At 31.8% G+C, this 17,267-nt stretch overlaps 1 protein-coding gene across 3 annotated transcripts in view; it reads right to left on the reverse strand.

The window, feature by feature from the left end:
- The window catches only part of LOC117176251 (nucleoporin p58/p45), a 130,356-nt gene extending 113,453 nt beyond the window's left edge, over nt 1-16,903 (reverse strand). For all 3 annotated transcript variants that reach the window (XM_033366407.1, XM_033366406.1, XM_033366408.1), the window contains exon 1: nt 16,710-16,903. In XM_033366407.1, the coding sequence (XP_033222298.1) occupies nt 16,710-16,789 (80 nt within the window). In that variant the 5' untranslated portion in view covers nt 16,790-16,903. The remainder of the gene's footprint in view (nt 1-16,709) is intronic.
- Between the last annotated feature and the right edge of the window lie 364 nt (nt 16,904-17,267).

A 17,267-nucleotide genomic window follows, 5' to 3' on the forward strand; every position in this document is an offset into this window, starting at 1 on the left:
CCCCCCCCCATCACAAAAAGCTATCTACGCCACTGGCAAAAACTTTACGAAAGTTAAGCTTTTACTCATTTTTCTTAATACGAAAAAAATACTCCGTGCTTCAAATACATTGAAAATCAGTGAAATTTTTCATACAAATTTCACAAAAATTTCATTTCAATTTATGAAATTTTTGGTAAAAAAAACAGAAACTATTTTAATGAGGATTAAAATAAAAAATATCTTTTTATGTTTTCATCCTACTTCGTTTTAATAAATTTTTTAACTGCGAGCAGTTCGCTCTTGAATTGCAAAATGTAATATTAACCTCAAAATCTCAATAAGTTTCTACCGCATTTTCAATCAGCAATGAAATTTTATAAAAAATTCCATGCATCAAATAATACTGAATGTTAATGTTTATATTGAATGCAAATAATAACTAAAACATGAATTTATCACTAAAAATACACCAATGTTACACTAACTTTACTCAATATCAGAAAAATACCATTAAACTCCTTGTACTTCACCTTCAACACAAAACAGCTGCATAAAAAATATGGTTTATGGATGTATCGGGTCTTCATATCTGCCGATAATTTTGCCAAATACTCCATTTTTATTCTATAAAAACACAATTTTGAAAACCTAAAACAACAGATACACATTATAGGGATGTACAAGCAATTTCATTATCACCCAATGGTCGGAAAGAAATTAGTTTTTGACCAACTAAAAAGGAACTTACAATAAAATAGTTGAATTCTCAATCAAAAAGATGAATTTTCAAGGGAGAAGTTTTATATGTCTAACAAAATACACCAATTTTCAACAAAATACGGGAATTTTCAAACAAATAATTCCATTTTTAACTAAAAAAGATCAAGTTTCAATAAAAAATAGCAAATTTTAAACAAAAATAGAATAATAATTCAGTTTTTAGTATATAAAAGTTAATATTCAATAAAAAATGAAATTTTCTACAGGTTATTTAAAATTTTAACCAAAACAGGCGAATTTAACACAAAATAGTAAAAGTTTTAACAAAAAGATGAATTTTCTATTTAAAAAAATCTTTTTTAACAAATAATAGAATTTTCAACTGAATTAATTTCCAATCCAAGTACAATATTATAAAAAGTATTCAAAACAAGATAGAATTCACTTAAAATCAGGCAGGTTCTACACATTATATAGCAGAATCTCTTAGCGATTAACATTTTTTATAGTAAATTATGCAAGACATTTTTTCTGATATAAAGCAAAAAAATGGAATTTGGACATCTATGTTAAGAATAATAAATAAACAGATTAATTCTTCACCCAAAAAATAATTTTTAACTAAAAAGATGAAGCTTCAATAAAAATATCAAATTTTAAACAAAAATATAATAATTCAGTTTTTAGCTTATTAAAGTTAATATTCAATAAAAAAAATGAAATTTTCGACAGGTTATTTAAAATTTTAACCAAAACAGGCGAATTTAACACCAAATAGTAAAAGTTTTAACAAAAAAGATTAATTTTCTATTTAAAAAAATCTTTTTTAACAAACAATAGAATTTTCAACTGAATTAATTTTCAATCCAAATACAATATTATAAAAAGTATTCAAAACAAGATAGAATTTACTTTAAATCAGGCAGGTTCTACACATTATATAGCAGAATCTTTCAGCGATTATCATTTTTTATAGTAAATTATACAAGACATTTTTTCCGATCTAAGAGAAAAAAAATCGAATTTTGGCATCTATGTTAAGAATAATAAATAAACAGATTAATTTTTTACCCATAACATTAATTCTCTACAAAAAACTATTATATTTCAACCAACAATGATTTAATTAAAACTTCCCTTAAAGACATTAATTTTTAACAAACAAAAATATTTTTTATACCAAAAAGACGAATTTTCGAATAAAAAAATATAAATATATAAAACCGGAAATAGGGTAAAGTTTTTTTAGTTAAAAGAATTAATATTTAACAGCAAACAATTAAATTTCAACAAATTAATTGAAATTTTAATAAAATAGATATATTTGATGATACATAGTTGAACTTTCAAACACACAGATGTATTTTCAACAAAGAAGCCAAAAATATCAATTTTTAATTTCAAATTTCAGTGTTCCACCAAAAGTGGGATAGTTAAATTTTCAGTTACAGAATTTAATTTTTAACAAGAAACGGAATGTGCAACTTAATAGTTTTGTTCTTAATCACAAACATAAATTTCAAACCAAGAAGACTAATCTCCTACCAAAAACCTAAATTTTTATCGAAATATGCGCTTTTTCAAACAAATGGTTGAATTTTCAACTAAAAAAGATCAATTTTTACTTTCAAATATCGATTGTCTAGCATAAATGGTATAATCCAATTTTAGCTTACATAAATTAATTTTTAACTAACTATGAAGGGATTTTCAAAAAAAAAAATTGAACTCTCAATGAAAAAGATGAATTTTTAACCGCGAAGATTAATTTCCTACTTGAAAAAAGACGGTTAAAAAAAAATTAAATTTTTAACAAAAAAAAATCGATTTTTTAAAATATCATTTTTCTATCAAAAATGGTATAATAGAATTTTCTCTTAAATAAATTAAGTTTTCGCAGAATGACGAATTTTCAACAAAATTCTGAATTTCCAAATACTGTATGAAAACAGATGAATTTGTTTCCAAATAGTTTTTTTTTAACGAAAAAAGATCGATTTTAATCTAAAAGGATTAATTTTCTACCAAAACAGAAAAATTAAAAACATATAATTATTGAGTAAAAAAAGTCAATTTTCAATTTAAAATATCAATTTTCAACAAAAATAGTAGAATCAAAATTTCTATTAAAGAAATTGGTTTTAAACAATCTGAAAAGGAATTTTTTTTAAATAACTGATCCTTAATGAAAAATATTAATTTCAACCAAGAATATTACTTTTCTACAAAATCCAGAAAGTTTCAAACAAATATATGACTTTTATCTGAAAAATATAATTTTTCAACTAAAACTAATATAAGTCGATTTTACCGCCATAGAAATGAATTAGAGTCGCTGAATCGATCAGGAAGGGAATTATGTTGTTCTTAGATTAAATTTTAAGGGAAATTTTTTGTTGTTGTAAAATAAATTCTGTGTTAAAAAGATTAATATTCAACAATTTACTTGAATTTTTTTTAGTCTTGACTGAAAATTGTTTCTTGGTTAAAAACTCATCTCTTTGGATAGACACTGGAGTTTCGTACTGAACATGAACACAATAAAAATGTATCCCTTTTGGTTGCAAATTCAACTATTTTTTGAAAACTTGCCTTTTTGGGTTGAAAAATCAACAATTTTGTAGATATTTTAATTTTTTCTTTGTTCGTTCTAGAGCTTTACGCTTGATAATATATGCATCTCGCGCTCGGTTTTTGTATATCGCCCAAAGTTGTGCACAGACTTTTTAAAATTAAAGGTTAAAATATCTACAACTGTAATTTGGTAGTTGTGAATTACTATAATTACTATGTTTTGTTTAAGCTCCTTTGTTGAGGACTCAATTATTTTGTTTAAAATTTGCCTTTTTTGTTTGCATTCGACTACTTGGTTAAATGTTAAACTAATTGAGTAAAAATGGATATTTTGTGTGCTAAAGATTCGTCATTTTAGTTGAAAATTTAATTCTTTTGTTCAAAAATCTTTCTTTCTTCGGTTGAAAATTAATCTTTTTTTGTTGAACATTTCTCTAATTGTTTTAAGGTTAAACAACCTTTTAAAAATTAATTTTTTTTCGAAGATCTATTATTTTAGCTAAAAATTTATCTCTGGTTAAAAATTTAAAAATTTTCTTGAAATGCAGTTTTGCATCAATTCAGCTGTTATTGTTTTAAAATAATCATATTTTTTATTTTTTGGTTGAAAATTTATCTACTTATTAAAAAGTTTAATTACTTTGTTAAAATGTTAGGTGTTTGGATGAAAATGTAAATATTTGGTTAAAAATTCGTTAATTTTTTTAAACTGAAAATTAAACTTTTTCATTTTCAGTGTAAACTGGTTTGTTAAAAATTTAGCTTTTTAATGAAAGATTTGCATTTACAACCGAATAGTTTAACTTTTAACCAAATCGAGGCGTCCTAACGTTAGGATGCCAACGGACGGGACACCACTTGACGGTACTTAACCAAAAATAAAAACAATAAAAAGCTAACCGAGAATCTTTAAGAAAAAAAGAGTTGCATTAAAAAAAAGAATTCTCAATGAAAACGTAGTGGAGAACATCTAAAAAAAAAAGAATTTCAACAAACTATTTAAATTTTTAACCAGAGTTGAATTTTCGAATAGAAAATGTAATATTTGATTTTCAACAAATAAAGAATTGTCGGTTAGGAAATCAAAAAATGTGTCCCAATCCTTCAACTTTTAAGTCAAAAGAATATTTTTCTGTAAAACAGTTATAACACCTTTCCCCTCCATCTACCTCCATAAACTACATTTTTCACAAAACCTTCACCCCACATGATAAACTTTCAAGTATTTATTAGTTTAAAGTGTTCTTCTTAATAAATAATTCCATTAATTTCAATGTAATTAGAAATATAATAATTATTAGTTCAGTTTTAAAGAAAGACTTTAAAGGGGAGACTTGACCCAGATTTTCGGGGGAGAGTTTACCAAGTAGCAACAAGCTTATTACGTGTGTTTTTCTACCGATAAGAAAACTGATTTTTATATTGCACAGACAGAAATTTTGCTAAATTGATTTATAAGAATTGTGGTTTAAAAATGCAAAGCTCATTATTTAAAGAATATGATTATCATCAACATGAGTAACAAAATTGTAATAAATGCTATTCATCAATATTAGGTGTAAATTAATTTTCAATAAAAAAGCTCATTTGGAATAAAATAGTTCAATTTTCTACCAAAAAATATAATATTTGTTAAAATCCTATTATAAAAGATTAATTACAGTTTCAGGTGCAGAACTCATCCCTTGGTGCCTTCTATTATTTTATACTAATATTTTGTAACATTAATTAAATATGCCTAACATAGAAAAGATCGGCTTTTAGTTTATTCTTTTTCATAAAAAGATAAATAGGCGCGCGCCGTAGTGCGCGCAAGACTACTAGTATCTCTTAAAATACAATTCCTATATTGATGTTTGTTTTTATAGTTTTATCGCAATACAAAATAGTTTTATTGACATGCTTTATTTACCGCGACCTTTCACGTAACTAACTTCAAACTTTAAATAGATTATATATGATTTACAATCTTTCACTTTTATTTTTCAAGTTCAATCTCCAAATATCTAAAAATAGCTTTAAAAAGGTGCGAAATTTTCCACTTATATCAACATTTTTTGAAATTTTATTGATCGAACCAACATAATAAAATGTTTTATCAACAAGCCTCACACAAACTTCGTCTTTCAATAAATAGTGTTCGATCATGCTTAACAGTTATGTTAGTAGCAACAGAATGAACACATAATTATATCACTAAAATAATATACATATTGAAAAATACAAAATCAAAAACGTACCAAATTATAAATGAAATATCTAAAGATCCGAATCCTCAAACCAGCACTAGGAGGACGCGCACATTCCCCTCTATCATTTTTGTAGTGTGAAGTTAGGGCCAATTTGTATTTCGCATTTCCAACAGAAGAGGCTCGACTCAGCCGTTTCCTAACCCTCATGCGGTCATGCCTTTTTTATCACTTATTTTACACCTCAATATCTCTCCATAAACCTTTGTAATCGGGTTTATTTTTTAAAGAATCGTCAAAGCGGAGATTTAAATAATGGAAAACATTTATTTATACAAAGGATAAAGGGTCCCAGTACCAAGGGTTTCTGCTGAATATGGTTACAAAAATAAATAGGCAGTCGCGGACAATTGACCAGGGATGGTCCCGAAGGAATGAACCCCCCAGCAGAGGTGTGAAAACCGTGACGAAAGCTGAATGGCACCTGGGTAAGGTGTCTAGAATAGCGCCTCTGGGATACCGGGCGACCTCTCAGAATACGCAGCCTTATCCTTGCATGCGGCTCTCAACAAGGATGGACGAACCCCTTTCCCTAGCTTCTCGTGGGAACAACAATGACAACACCAAACATAGTTATAGTAAGTGCGGTTCCAAACAACAGAACGCGCAGGGCTCCCGACAATGGGTCGACCAACAATGAAGACCACTCTAGATCTGGGGGAGCCAATCAAAATGGTTTCAATGCGATAGATCGGCGGGATCTCGCGACAAGTCAAAGCTGCTGACCATCAGGCAGCATATTGTCGAGAAAATACGGATACTATCTGATGCTAAGAGAAGTTTAGAGCGGAGAGAGAGGTGAGTCAGAGAAAATCTACAGTTTCTCTCTGACCCATCTCAACTCTTCCAAGACCCTCCAGTTAGTGTCGACCACCCGCCCAAACCAGAGGAGGTCGAAATATTTTGGAGAAATGTCTACGAAGTGCAGCATAGACTGGACGAAGACTCGGAAAATATAAATAGATTCAAGGAGCTGTATGATACCCTCATAACACCTGATTAAGAATGCCCACCCATCACTACCGAGGAGGTGAAAAAAGTATCAAGAGGGATGAAGAACTATTCCGCACCGGGACCAGACTGTATCAAAACCTTCTGGTGGAAGAAGTTTCCTTCAACTCATCAGCATTTGGCCCGTATTTTCACCTCATATTTAAAGTCGGAAGAGCCGATTCCGGAGTGGTTGGTGGAAGGTCGCACAATACTCCTGCCGAAAATAGGCAACTTAGGTGACCCGAAGAATTACAGGCCAATCACTTGTCTGAACACACTGTATAAGCTATTCAAAGCTATCCTAAATGATAGGATTGTACGGGCATTTGAACCTGTGTGGCAAGAAATGTATGAACAACGAGGCTCAAAGAAAGGCGTAGCGGGATGTCGGGAGAATCTGCTCAGCGATAGATGTGTCTGCAAAGATGCAGCATTCTACCAGCGTGACCTATAGATGGCCTGGATTGATTATCGGAAAGCTTTCGATTCGACCTCCCATAGACTTATCATCTGTCTTTTGGAAAGCTTAAAGGTTCATCCGCAAATCGTTAGGTGCATAGAGAGATTGACGCCGCTTTGGAAAACCAGATTTACTATCTTATCTGGAAAAAATCGTGTGACAACTAACAAGGTCACCTTTCAGAGAGGTGTCTTTCAGGGCGACACCATGGGCCTACTTCTCTTTTGCCTTACATTATTGCCACTATCTCTAGCACTTCGCCATTCCGACTGGTACTTGTACGGCAAATCTCCAGATCGAAAGTACAAGGTCACCCATGTATTTTACATGGACGATCTTAAGATCTATGCTAAAAACAAAGAGCAACTACATCTAGCTCTAGGGATTGTCGAACGATATACTAAGGAAATTGGAATGGAATATGGGTTAGACAAATGCGCCAAGGTTTATTTGAAGCGAGGAAAACTTAATGGCATCCCTGAAGATCCTGAACTCGTTGATAGAAACGCTATACGACACCTTTGCGCTGGAGAGACTTATACATACCTGGGCGTGCCACTTCTGCCGCCTACAGGATGTGACATCTATAGAGGATACTCTCCGAATCATATACAAACGTCTCATCCGGCAGATTTGGTCTTCCGAACCGTCGGCGAGGAACAAAGTATCTGCAACGAACATGCTTGCCGTCCCATTAGTATTCTATTCATTTGGAGTAGTTCCATCGACGAAGAATGAGCTCAGATCCCTTGATATCGGGACAAGAAAGGTTATGCACACGAAAAAAAGCATGCATCTTAAGTCTTCCGTTCCGCGACTGTACATCTCACGCCGCCAAGGTGGTCGCGGAATATTAAGTCTTGAATGTCTTCACAACAGGATTATTCTGGGTACAGCACATAGAGTTGCAAATGGAAGAAACCCTCTTCATAAGGTGAAACGGTAACTTCCTCCAAATAGTTTCAGCAAAACCACTCGCAAAATAATGCAATAACTCAAATTTTGTGTTTTGCATTGTTAAAAGTAAATCGAAATCTATTACGGGCTTCTCTTCAAAATTAAATTTTTTAAATTTTTTTAAATTTTTATTAACAAAATCTTAGATTATCTAATTCCGAAAATTTTGGATGTTAAAAATGGGAGAAGACCGCCATGCGGAAAGTAATAATAAACATAATATCAATAAAAAAAGATTAAATTATTCATTTATTTAAACAAGGTTTTGCTGAAAAAAATTAAACTAAACCAGGAAAAATTCTGCGGAAAACTGTTTTTTTAGTTCCCGGCTTTACCGCCAGTGGTCACTACTGATCTATTCTTGACTTGAGACTATCCTTGCGAAAACTGCAATGTCGGTAACATTGCAGAACTTATACCTGCGTATACCTCATAGTGAGACGAAGCCCTTGCTTATGACTCATTATTTGGGAAAATATAAAATTATAATAAAGATATTACTGAATTTCCAAAGTTATTAAAGTATTTTGAATTAATACAGGGCTACATATATTGACAAGGCGGGCTTCTTTCGAAATCAAATTATATCCGAAACTACACTTTTAGTATTTAATAAATAAAATGGAAGTGATTATTGAGCAATTTATCTCTTGGTAGATTTCGGTAAAAAAAGTTGTTTTTTTCTTCCAAAACACTAGAAAAATAATGAAAAATTTGCACTTTTGTTTATTTAATGTTGATTGATATACTTTTATATTTGACGGGCTTCTCTCGAAATAAAATTATATTTGAAACTACACTTTTAATGTAAGTAAAATAAAAGTCATTATTAATCAATTTATCTTTCCGTAGATTTCGGTAAAAAAGTGGTTTTTTTTCTACCAAAACATTTGAAAAATAATGCAAAATTTGCACTTTGTTTATTTAATGTTGATTGATATACTTTTTTTATTTGGCGGGCATCTCTCGAAATTAAATTCTATTCGAAACTACACTTTTAATATATATAAAATAAAACTGATTACTTGTCAATTTATCTTTCCGTAGATTTCGGTGAAAAAGTGTTTTTTTTTTCTACCAAAACACTTGAAAAATAATGCAAAATTTGCACTTTTGTTTATTTAATGTTGATTGATATACTTTTTTTATTTGGCAGGCACCTCTCGAAATTAAATTACATTCGAAACTACACTTTTAATATCAATAAAATAAAAATAATTATTAATCAATTTATATTTCGGTAGATTTCGGTAAAAAAGTGTTTTTTCTACCAAAACACTCGAAAAATAATGCAAAATTTGCACTATTGTTTATTTAATATTGATTGATATACTTTTATATTTGGCGAAATTCTCTCGAAACTAAATTATATTCGAAACTACACTTTTAATATAAATAAAATAAAAGTGATTATTAATCAATTTATCTTTTCGTAGATTTCGGTAAAAAAGTGTTTTTTTTTTTCTACCAAAACACTCGAAAAATAATGCAAAATTTGCACTTTTGTTTATTTAATGTTGATTGATATACTTTTATACTTGGCGGGCTTCTCTCGAAACTAAATTATATTCGAAACTACACTTTTAATATCAATAAAATAAAAGTGATTATTAATCAATTTATCTTTCCGTAAAAAAAGTGTTTTTTTTTCTAGCAAAACACACGAAAAATAATGCAAAGTTTGAACTTTTGTTAAATAAAAAATTTGTTTGAATTCCAGGAATTAAAAAAATGACAATTTAAAATTCTCCAATTTAAAAATTCCTAAATAATAAAACTTCATATACAGCTTATGATATTACTGAATTTGAAAAAGAAGCACAATATAAAATTTACGTGATATAATTTCTAAAATAACAAAATATCCCATACTGTAATTTTCTAATTACTACATTTTCTATTTGGAATATTTTATTTTTGTAGAATTTTCAGTCGTCCTCCTGAAGCGGAATAGGTTTTGGGATTCTAGGTGCTGAATGAAATTGCTTGACCGCGCCACGCCCCGGAGACCCGAACAGTGGCCCAAATATGACAATTTGTTCCAAAACAGCCTAGCCTTAGAGCAGTGGTCAGCAAACTTTTTGCTTGATTTTCAGGTATGGTCAGGCTCCACCCGACTTAATTTTTTCTACTACTTTTCGGTCTATTCATGTATCTTAGTGTATGCGAGCTTACTCCAGCAAGGGTCTTTTGTCCACAGGCATGTCAAAGTAAGGAAATTTTTTAATCTACGAATTTTCCCGATTTTCCAAATTCGACTATTTTGTTGAAAATTTAATTACTTTATTGAATATTAAACGTTGAAAAGGCGAATAATATGTCAAATTTTAACTAATTCTAATCAAAAAAATCTGCCCGCTCAGCGGGCACATTGTCGTCGCGCGCTACGCAAGCGGCTCGCCTCGCTCGCCAGTTTGAGCGCGTCTACGGCGCGCCACTGATGGTTCTCACGCTTCGCACTCGATTATATATTTACCTCGCGCTACGCGCTCGGCCTTTATATTTCCGCACATTCTTACGCAAACCTTTTAAAATTCAGACTCAAGACATCCACCGCTGTAATTTTGTGATTGTGAATTCTCTTTTGATAAAAGAACTTAGCTCGAGGATTTGAGGTCACCTACGGCCGGCGACTGACGGCAATCAAACTCCGAGCTCGGTCTTTGCATTTCTCCCGCATTCGTGGACACACCTTTTAAAATCAAAGGTCAATGGGTCAAAAACTGTAATTTTGTGATTTTGAACTCTCTTTTGTTAAAGCTCTTTCGGCTCGAACACATTCTCATCACGTATCTTGTGCTTTGCACTCGATTTTGTCCAAAATGTCAACTTTTCTACATTATATACAACACTTTTATATCAAATATGATACATTCTTTATGTAACTCTGCCTGGGATTGCTTATTCAAAAATTGAAAAATAAAGAGCAAATTGTATTTATCATGCTTATTTTTATATTTGATTCTTATTTTTCTTTAAATTGTATTCTAAGCTGCGCTGAAACATGTATCATTGTGATAAATTTATACCATTACAATTCATAACATGCATAAAAAATTAAATCATACTAATTCTTATTTCCTTGTTTTTATAATTAAAAAAATTTTTAATCTAGTTTTTTACAATTAAATAAAAACTACCGCGCATCTGCATAGGGTCTAATAATGGAACATATATAGGGTTCTATATAGTATCCTATGTCCTCTTTCGTCTTTTCTGTCCTTTTTCCAAAAATTTAATTTTTTAATCTTATTTTTTACAATTGAAAGAAAATCTAATCGTCCTATCTAAAAATGATTAATAATAAATTTATAGATCTTTTCAGGCGAACATTTTTTGTATGTTAATTTTAGTTTGTACCTTGTGTCGTTCGTTCAAGAAAATTTAATATTTTAATTTTGAATGTTATTTTTTACGTCCAAAGCCAATACTACGTATCCTATCAAAAATTATAGCTCTTTTTTGGATGAACAAGTTTTGTCATATTTTTTTCGTAGCTTGTGTCGCTAGTTCAAAAAATGTTTATTTTTTATTTTTATTGTTGTTTTTTACGACTAAAAGCAAAATCTATGCGTCCTATCGAAAAGTGATTTATTAGACATTTGTAGGTCTTTCCAGGGTGCGCAATTTCAGCTCATTCATTTTGTTCGTATTTTGCATAGTTAGACAAAAAATGGAATTTTTGGATTTTTCACTATTTTTGGTACGATGAAATTGGGAATTTTCGACTTTTCGACCAAATTAAAAAAGTTGTTATGATCATCTTGTAGGACTTTCAAGAATGAACGGTTTTCTTCTCTTGAAATTTTTTCATATCATGCGTTATTTTGCTTAAAATGTTCAATTTAGTTTATTTTTTCGGATTTTGAAAATGCTGTGACTCTAGTAATTTTCTTTTTATAGAAAAAAGTCATAGGGATAAATAGTTTAAATCCCGAATACTATGAACAACCGCACATAGAATTTTGAAATCTTGAAAAAATGTGGTTTCAAACCTTTTGAAAACGTGCTCACATTTTGAATTTTGATTAAAAATAGCTGGGTTACGAACTTGTTCTTTCTTTTTAGACCTTAAAAAAGTGTGCCAAAGCAGAATCCAATCTGATAAATTTTTCGAAAGTTATCGTGCCTACAGAATACAGACTACAGACAGACAAACACCTTCGTAAAAATAGTTTTTTCTGACTTCTGACTCAGTGGGTCTCAATAGGATGAGAATGTAAAAAGACCATTATATACGAAATTGCTCCCACTTCGATTATATGAACAGCAACACATTAAATTGAACAAACTTTACTTAAATTGTCGTGTTGGAGGAATATGAAACTTTCAAATATTTTAGATTTTAGATTTACGATTTTTCAGCGTGATAAATTGCAAAATTACCAAAAAAACGTGTTTTGTTCATAAAATCAGATTTTGTGGGCACATAGAAAATTTATAAACACAATTTAATTAAATTATTTTTTTTCTTATTGGATGCGAATACATTATATGATATTTCACGCGCATATTGTGTAGACGAGATATTTATCAATTTGCTATATTTCCCTTCAGCTGAGCAGGTAAGCCGAGAAACATGGTTTGATAAAAATGGATGAATATTGTCTGTCTCTCTCATTGCTAAGTTTCTCTTTCTAACAGGTCAAAAATTTTACCATCCGAATCCTACCAATTTTCGGTTTTGAGGTTGTCTTCACACTTGTCAGGGGGCACTAGACTGTATTTCCGATTTTCTTATAGAAGTCACTGCAGTCATTGCCGTGCTCAGCCAAACCTACCGTTTCGCCTTAAAATGGTCAGGAATCACGAAGAAGTGGGCAAAGGAGCGTTTCTGTACAAAGCAGCGGAGAAGGCTGCTGAAACACTTGAAATTAACTTCAGTATTAGGGGTGAGCATAATGCATCAAATCTTATCTATCTCGAGTACTCACTCCTTAAAGCCCGAATTAAGAAAGCACAAGAGAAAAGCTTTTGTGAACAGCTCCTCGATAAGAGGATGCACGGTATCTTCCACAGAAATGTGGAGGATCAGTCAATGTCGTGTGAACCAAATTTTGCTTTCCTTAAATCGCCCGGAGTGAAGTCTGCTACGTAGGGTTTCATTTTGGCATGCCAAGACGGTGTCATTTCCACCTTAACATACTGTCGCCACATTTTGAGCCAAGACATTCCCGATGATAGCTGCAGGGGTTGCCATGCACACCCCGAGCATTTAGCTCACATACTATTTAGTTGTCCAACTCAGGCGGGAACAACCTACATCCAAAGGCACAATGCGGCACTAAGAGTGCTTTATTACCATCTCTGTCACTCTCACGGCATTAACCTTAATATCACTCCCCTAAACGCTCCTAGGGAAATCGAGTGAATTGTTGAGAATGGAAAGTGCCGCATATACTGGAACTTTATATTCTCGACAATTATTTCTGTTGCACACTCGAGGCCTGACATGGTTCTTCTTGACTTCGAGAAGCGAACCATGTTCGTTATCGAATTTTCGGCACCAGCTGACAAAAAAATCATAGTCAAGGAGCATGAAAAGAAAGAGAGGTATAGAGACCTTATAAGGGAGTTGCAACGATTGTACCCAGAATATTCTGTTAAACTAATTGTCCTTCTCATCCGCGCTCTTGGAGGTGCCAAGCTTCCACTCGATAATAGCCTGAAAAGTATCCCTGCGTGTCAACATTATGCTAAAACATTTGCGGGAAAAATGCAGAAAGCGGTAGTTCTTGGATCGCTCCGTGTTCTCAGGGTGTAACCACCTATCTCACGGTCGTGAGACGTGGTTCTGGCTGAAATTTGACCGCAATTTCGCTGGGAGCGGGTGCAATTTTTCATATTAACACCCGCTCCCGGTGAAATCCTGCGGTTGTCCTAATGACAAATTTTTAAAATATATATATATATACCGATTGAGAAAATTGACTGAAAATCATTAACAGTAACATTGAGAATCAGTCATATTTCATTGGTTGGTCGTGAAATTTTACGGCAGTGATACCAGTCATCTACTTCTGGCTATCACAACCAGTGAATCACACTCATCCAGTTTAACAAGTGGAGTGCGTGTAACTGGGGTCATGGAAAAGAGTATGAAAAATAAATTTAAAATACCTAAAAATATAAAAGCGGGAGTTGGTTTACCAATATTGATATTTAAAATGAAGGATAAGATATTAGGTCTATAAAATATTATTTAATTATTGAAAATATGTATAAAAATATCGCTTGGTATTATCCATTAGTTTTCTGCTGCTAAAATGTAGAAACATTGCAAAATAATGTTCACTGCTTTAAAATAATTTATTACGTACTACAAAACACTTTTTTCAGAAATAATAATTTTTCGGTTTTAAAGTATTTGAAAAAAACAATTTATTATTCATTTCATAATATTTGGGCATATTTACAGTAAAATTAGTTGATAAAAAAGTTCGAGGACACGAACGCCCCACAATTCACCCGACAGTCATTCCACGCGGATTTCTTTGAACCTAAGCAAACGATTTCAGCTTTCATCCCATATTAAGCCCTCTTTGCCACTAAAAATGATTAAAATCCGTGATTAAAATCCGTGACCCAGCGCAACAGGCGCGCGGGATATCGGTCAACCGGTGCAGGAATACATGAACGTCGTATATGGGGTGAGGGGGGCGGGGGTCATTCATCGGTAGCCCAATTGACGCGTTATTGCCTGATATGTAGACAAAATTGCAAACGCGGTATCGACTAGAATTGGAAAATCATTTTCACCTCTTTGTGTAAAATTGAACAGAATGCGAGGAACATTTCGTTGTGTATGCAAAAGAAGGGAAAAGAAAAAAGTGACATCCTTGAAGAAGACGAATAATATATTGGATGATACCGGTAAATATGCCGTTTGAAAACTATCACATAACCTTACAATGTTAATGAATATCTTAATGGAATGTATACGGAAATTTTTTTCAAGTTTTTAACAGAATACTTTCCTGTATCCGGATGATTTTTAGATTCTCATTCATGAGACTGTAATGTAATCGTCAACATTTTTTATCCCTAATTTTTAGCAGATCTTTACATTTCAGCAGTCAGTCCGAAAATCATTTTTAAAATGCCGGTATCTATTGTCTGTGTGATTACTTGAATTTTGTAGCCACGCTCACTTTTGAAGGACTTGTCTAATCAAGTCACCCTTTCGTAAACATGTATAGTTTGAAGCATTAGAACACGCTCTAAATGCATTGAAATTGGCAAATCTAGTAGGATTTATGTAAGAATACATTTCTTTATCGTCAAATGTTCGCTTTGTTCAAATATTATCAATTGAAAAAATATAAAATTATGAAATAAATTGAAAAAATTATTTTTCACTAGAACCTTCTGTGTGAAAATTGATCCTGACATCGTAAAATTACCAACGCATTCAGCAAAATATTGTCAGCGCTAGGTACAGAAAGGGATTCAATTTGAGAGCTAACTTCAACTGCCGTGGATATTTAAAACGGGATCCAGATGTATTCAATATTTCTCACGTTACCACCGAATGAATGAAATTTTTCAATACTTTTTGATGCAACCCTTTTTACCGGGAATGTACCTGCGAGCCCTAAACGCGCTTAAACTTCGCTCGAAGGACCACGCGGAATGAGAATGTGGCCGCGCAATTACTGGTGCAATTTCAGAATAGGAGCATCATCTGGTTTTTCGCTTAAAAAAAGGTTTATTCGGCAACAATCTATTAGAATATTTAGTTGAACGATAAATGAAGTGATTTGACCAGGCAGAAGTTTAAAATTATTAAAACTTTTGTTACTTCGATGTCTTAAATATGGGTGTGTCACTATATCAGAATACTCGGACTTAACTCACCGTTTAGGTGATTTTTAACATCCATACGGCCAGAATTGCCCCTTGGACAGGTCACAAAAATAATGTTTGTTAAAACCCTACCTTTTTTCAACTTCTCGTTAAATATAAGCATTACAATATATCGTGACAGACCCATATTTGAGACATCATAGGAACAAAAGTAACAATAATTTAAAAATCCTTAATCGCTTCATTTATCGTTCAATTAATGATTCGAATAGTTTGTTGCCGAAAAACTATTTTACCAGCCAGAAAACAGGTGACAGATGATGACCCTATTCTGGAATCCAGCAGTCTTATTTTTTTGCCCCTAAAAAGACTTGCATTAATAAGTATTGACAAATTTCATGTATCCAGTGCTAACGTGAGAAATATTGAATACTTCTGTATCCAGTTTTTGCTCTCCGGTTTTGAAATTTCACAGAAGTAGAAGTGATCTCTTAAATTGAATCCCTTTCTGTATCTATAGTCCATAATACTTTTCTGCATACTTTTGTATACCACAAAAAACCAAGAAATAGAACATTTTTAATCCCTTTTGATTTAGCACATTTCGCTACATATTTTATCTTATGATAAAGAGATGTATTCTTGTGTACAATCCTACTACATTTTGCAAATTTCATGCTTTGGAAACGGGTTCTAGTGCTTCAAACGAGAATTGTGTTTTTAATGTATTGGAAGTTACGTCTGTCAGTTCCAATCGGATTTGAAAGGGATTAGAATCTTATTATGTTCGCCACCTTAAGAGGAATGAATATTATTTTATATCATCAATAGTCAAGTGAGAAGCTTATAAAACGATTGACAGCAATTAGCGTAAATTTACACGATTAAATGTACCGATTCAATCGATTCTTTTTTCCTGAGTGAAATACAATAACTCATTTTAGGTTAGTTTTTTTATAAATACGCACTTTTGTTGTATACCAAAACTGGAACTTGTATTTCCAGTTAGCGCAGATGTAATTGACGGTCCAAAACTAAACTTTGACATTCTCAAATAAATATTCTCTTCTGATAATCAAATTTCACTTCACCCAACTTTAACAAAATCGTTTCAAAAGGCAGAAAACGAAACACAGCACTGTTTCATGATCGAACAAGGGATGATCTAACAAATACATGGTCTAGCCACTTGAGGGCCCTGTTTCGTTCAAGTGACGCAACCGCTTAATTCCACCATTTTGTTAGTTTGACCGCGCAGTTTAAGTTTGACACGTAAGACTGTACGGCGAACTGTTATAGGAAAATCAATCAAGAATCTTCGTTTAAATTACTTGAAATAATACCAAGCTTGTCATTGATTTTGAATCTTTTCAAAACTTCGACATATATCTTAAAATTACTAAAATTTTGTGTACAAATAATAAGTGTTCAATTGTTATTTATGCGTCAAAATTTAACAATTTCACTTATAAATTAAACACTTTTTAAATAAAACAATTAAAATTTTAATGCTAAAAAATCAAAAG

Source organism: Belonocnema kinseyi, chromosome 7 (assembly GCF_010883055.1).
Source record: "Belonocnema kinseyi isolate 2016_QV_RU_SX_M_011 chromosome 7, B_treatae_v1, whole genome shotgun sequence".
Lineage (NCBI taxonomy): Eukaryota > Metazoa > Arthropoda > Insecta > Hymenoptera > Cynipidae > Belonocnema > Belonocnema kinseyi.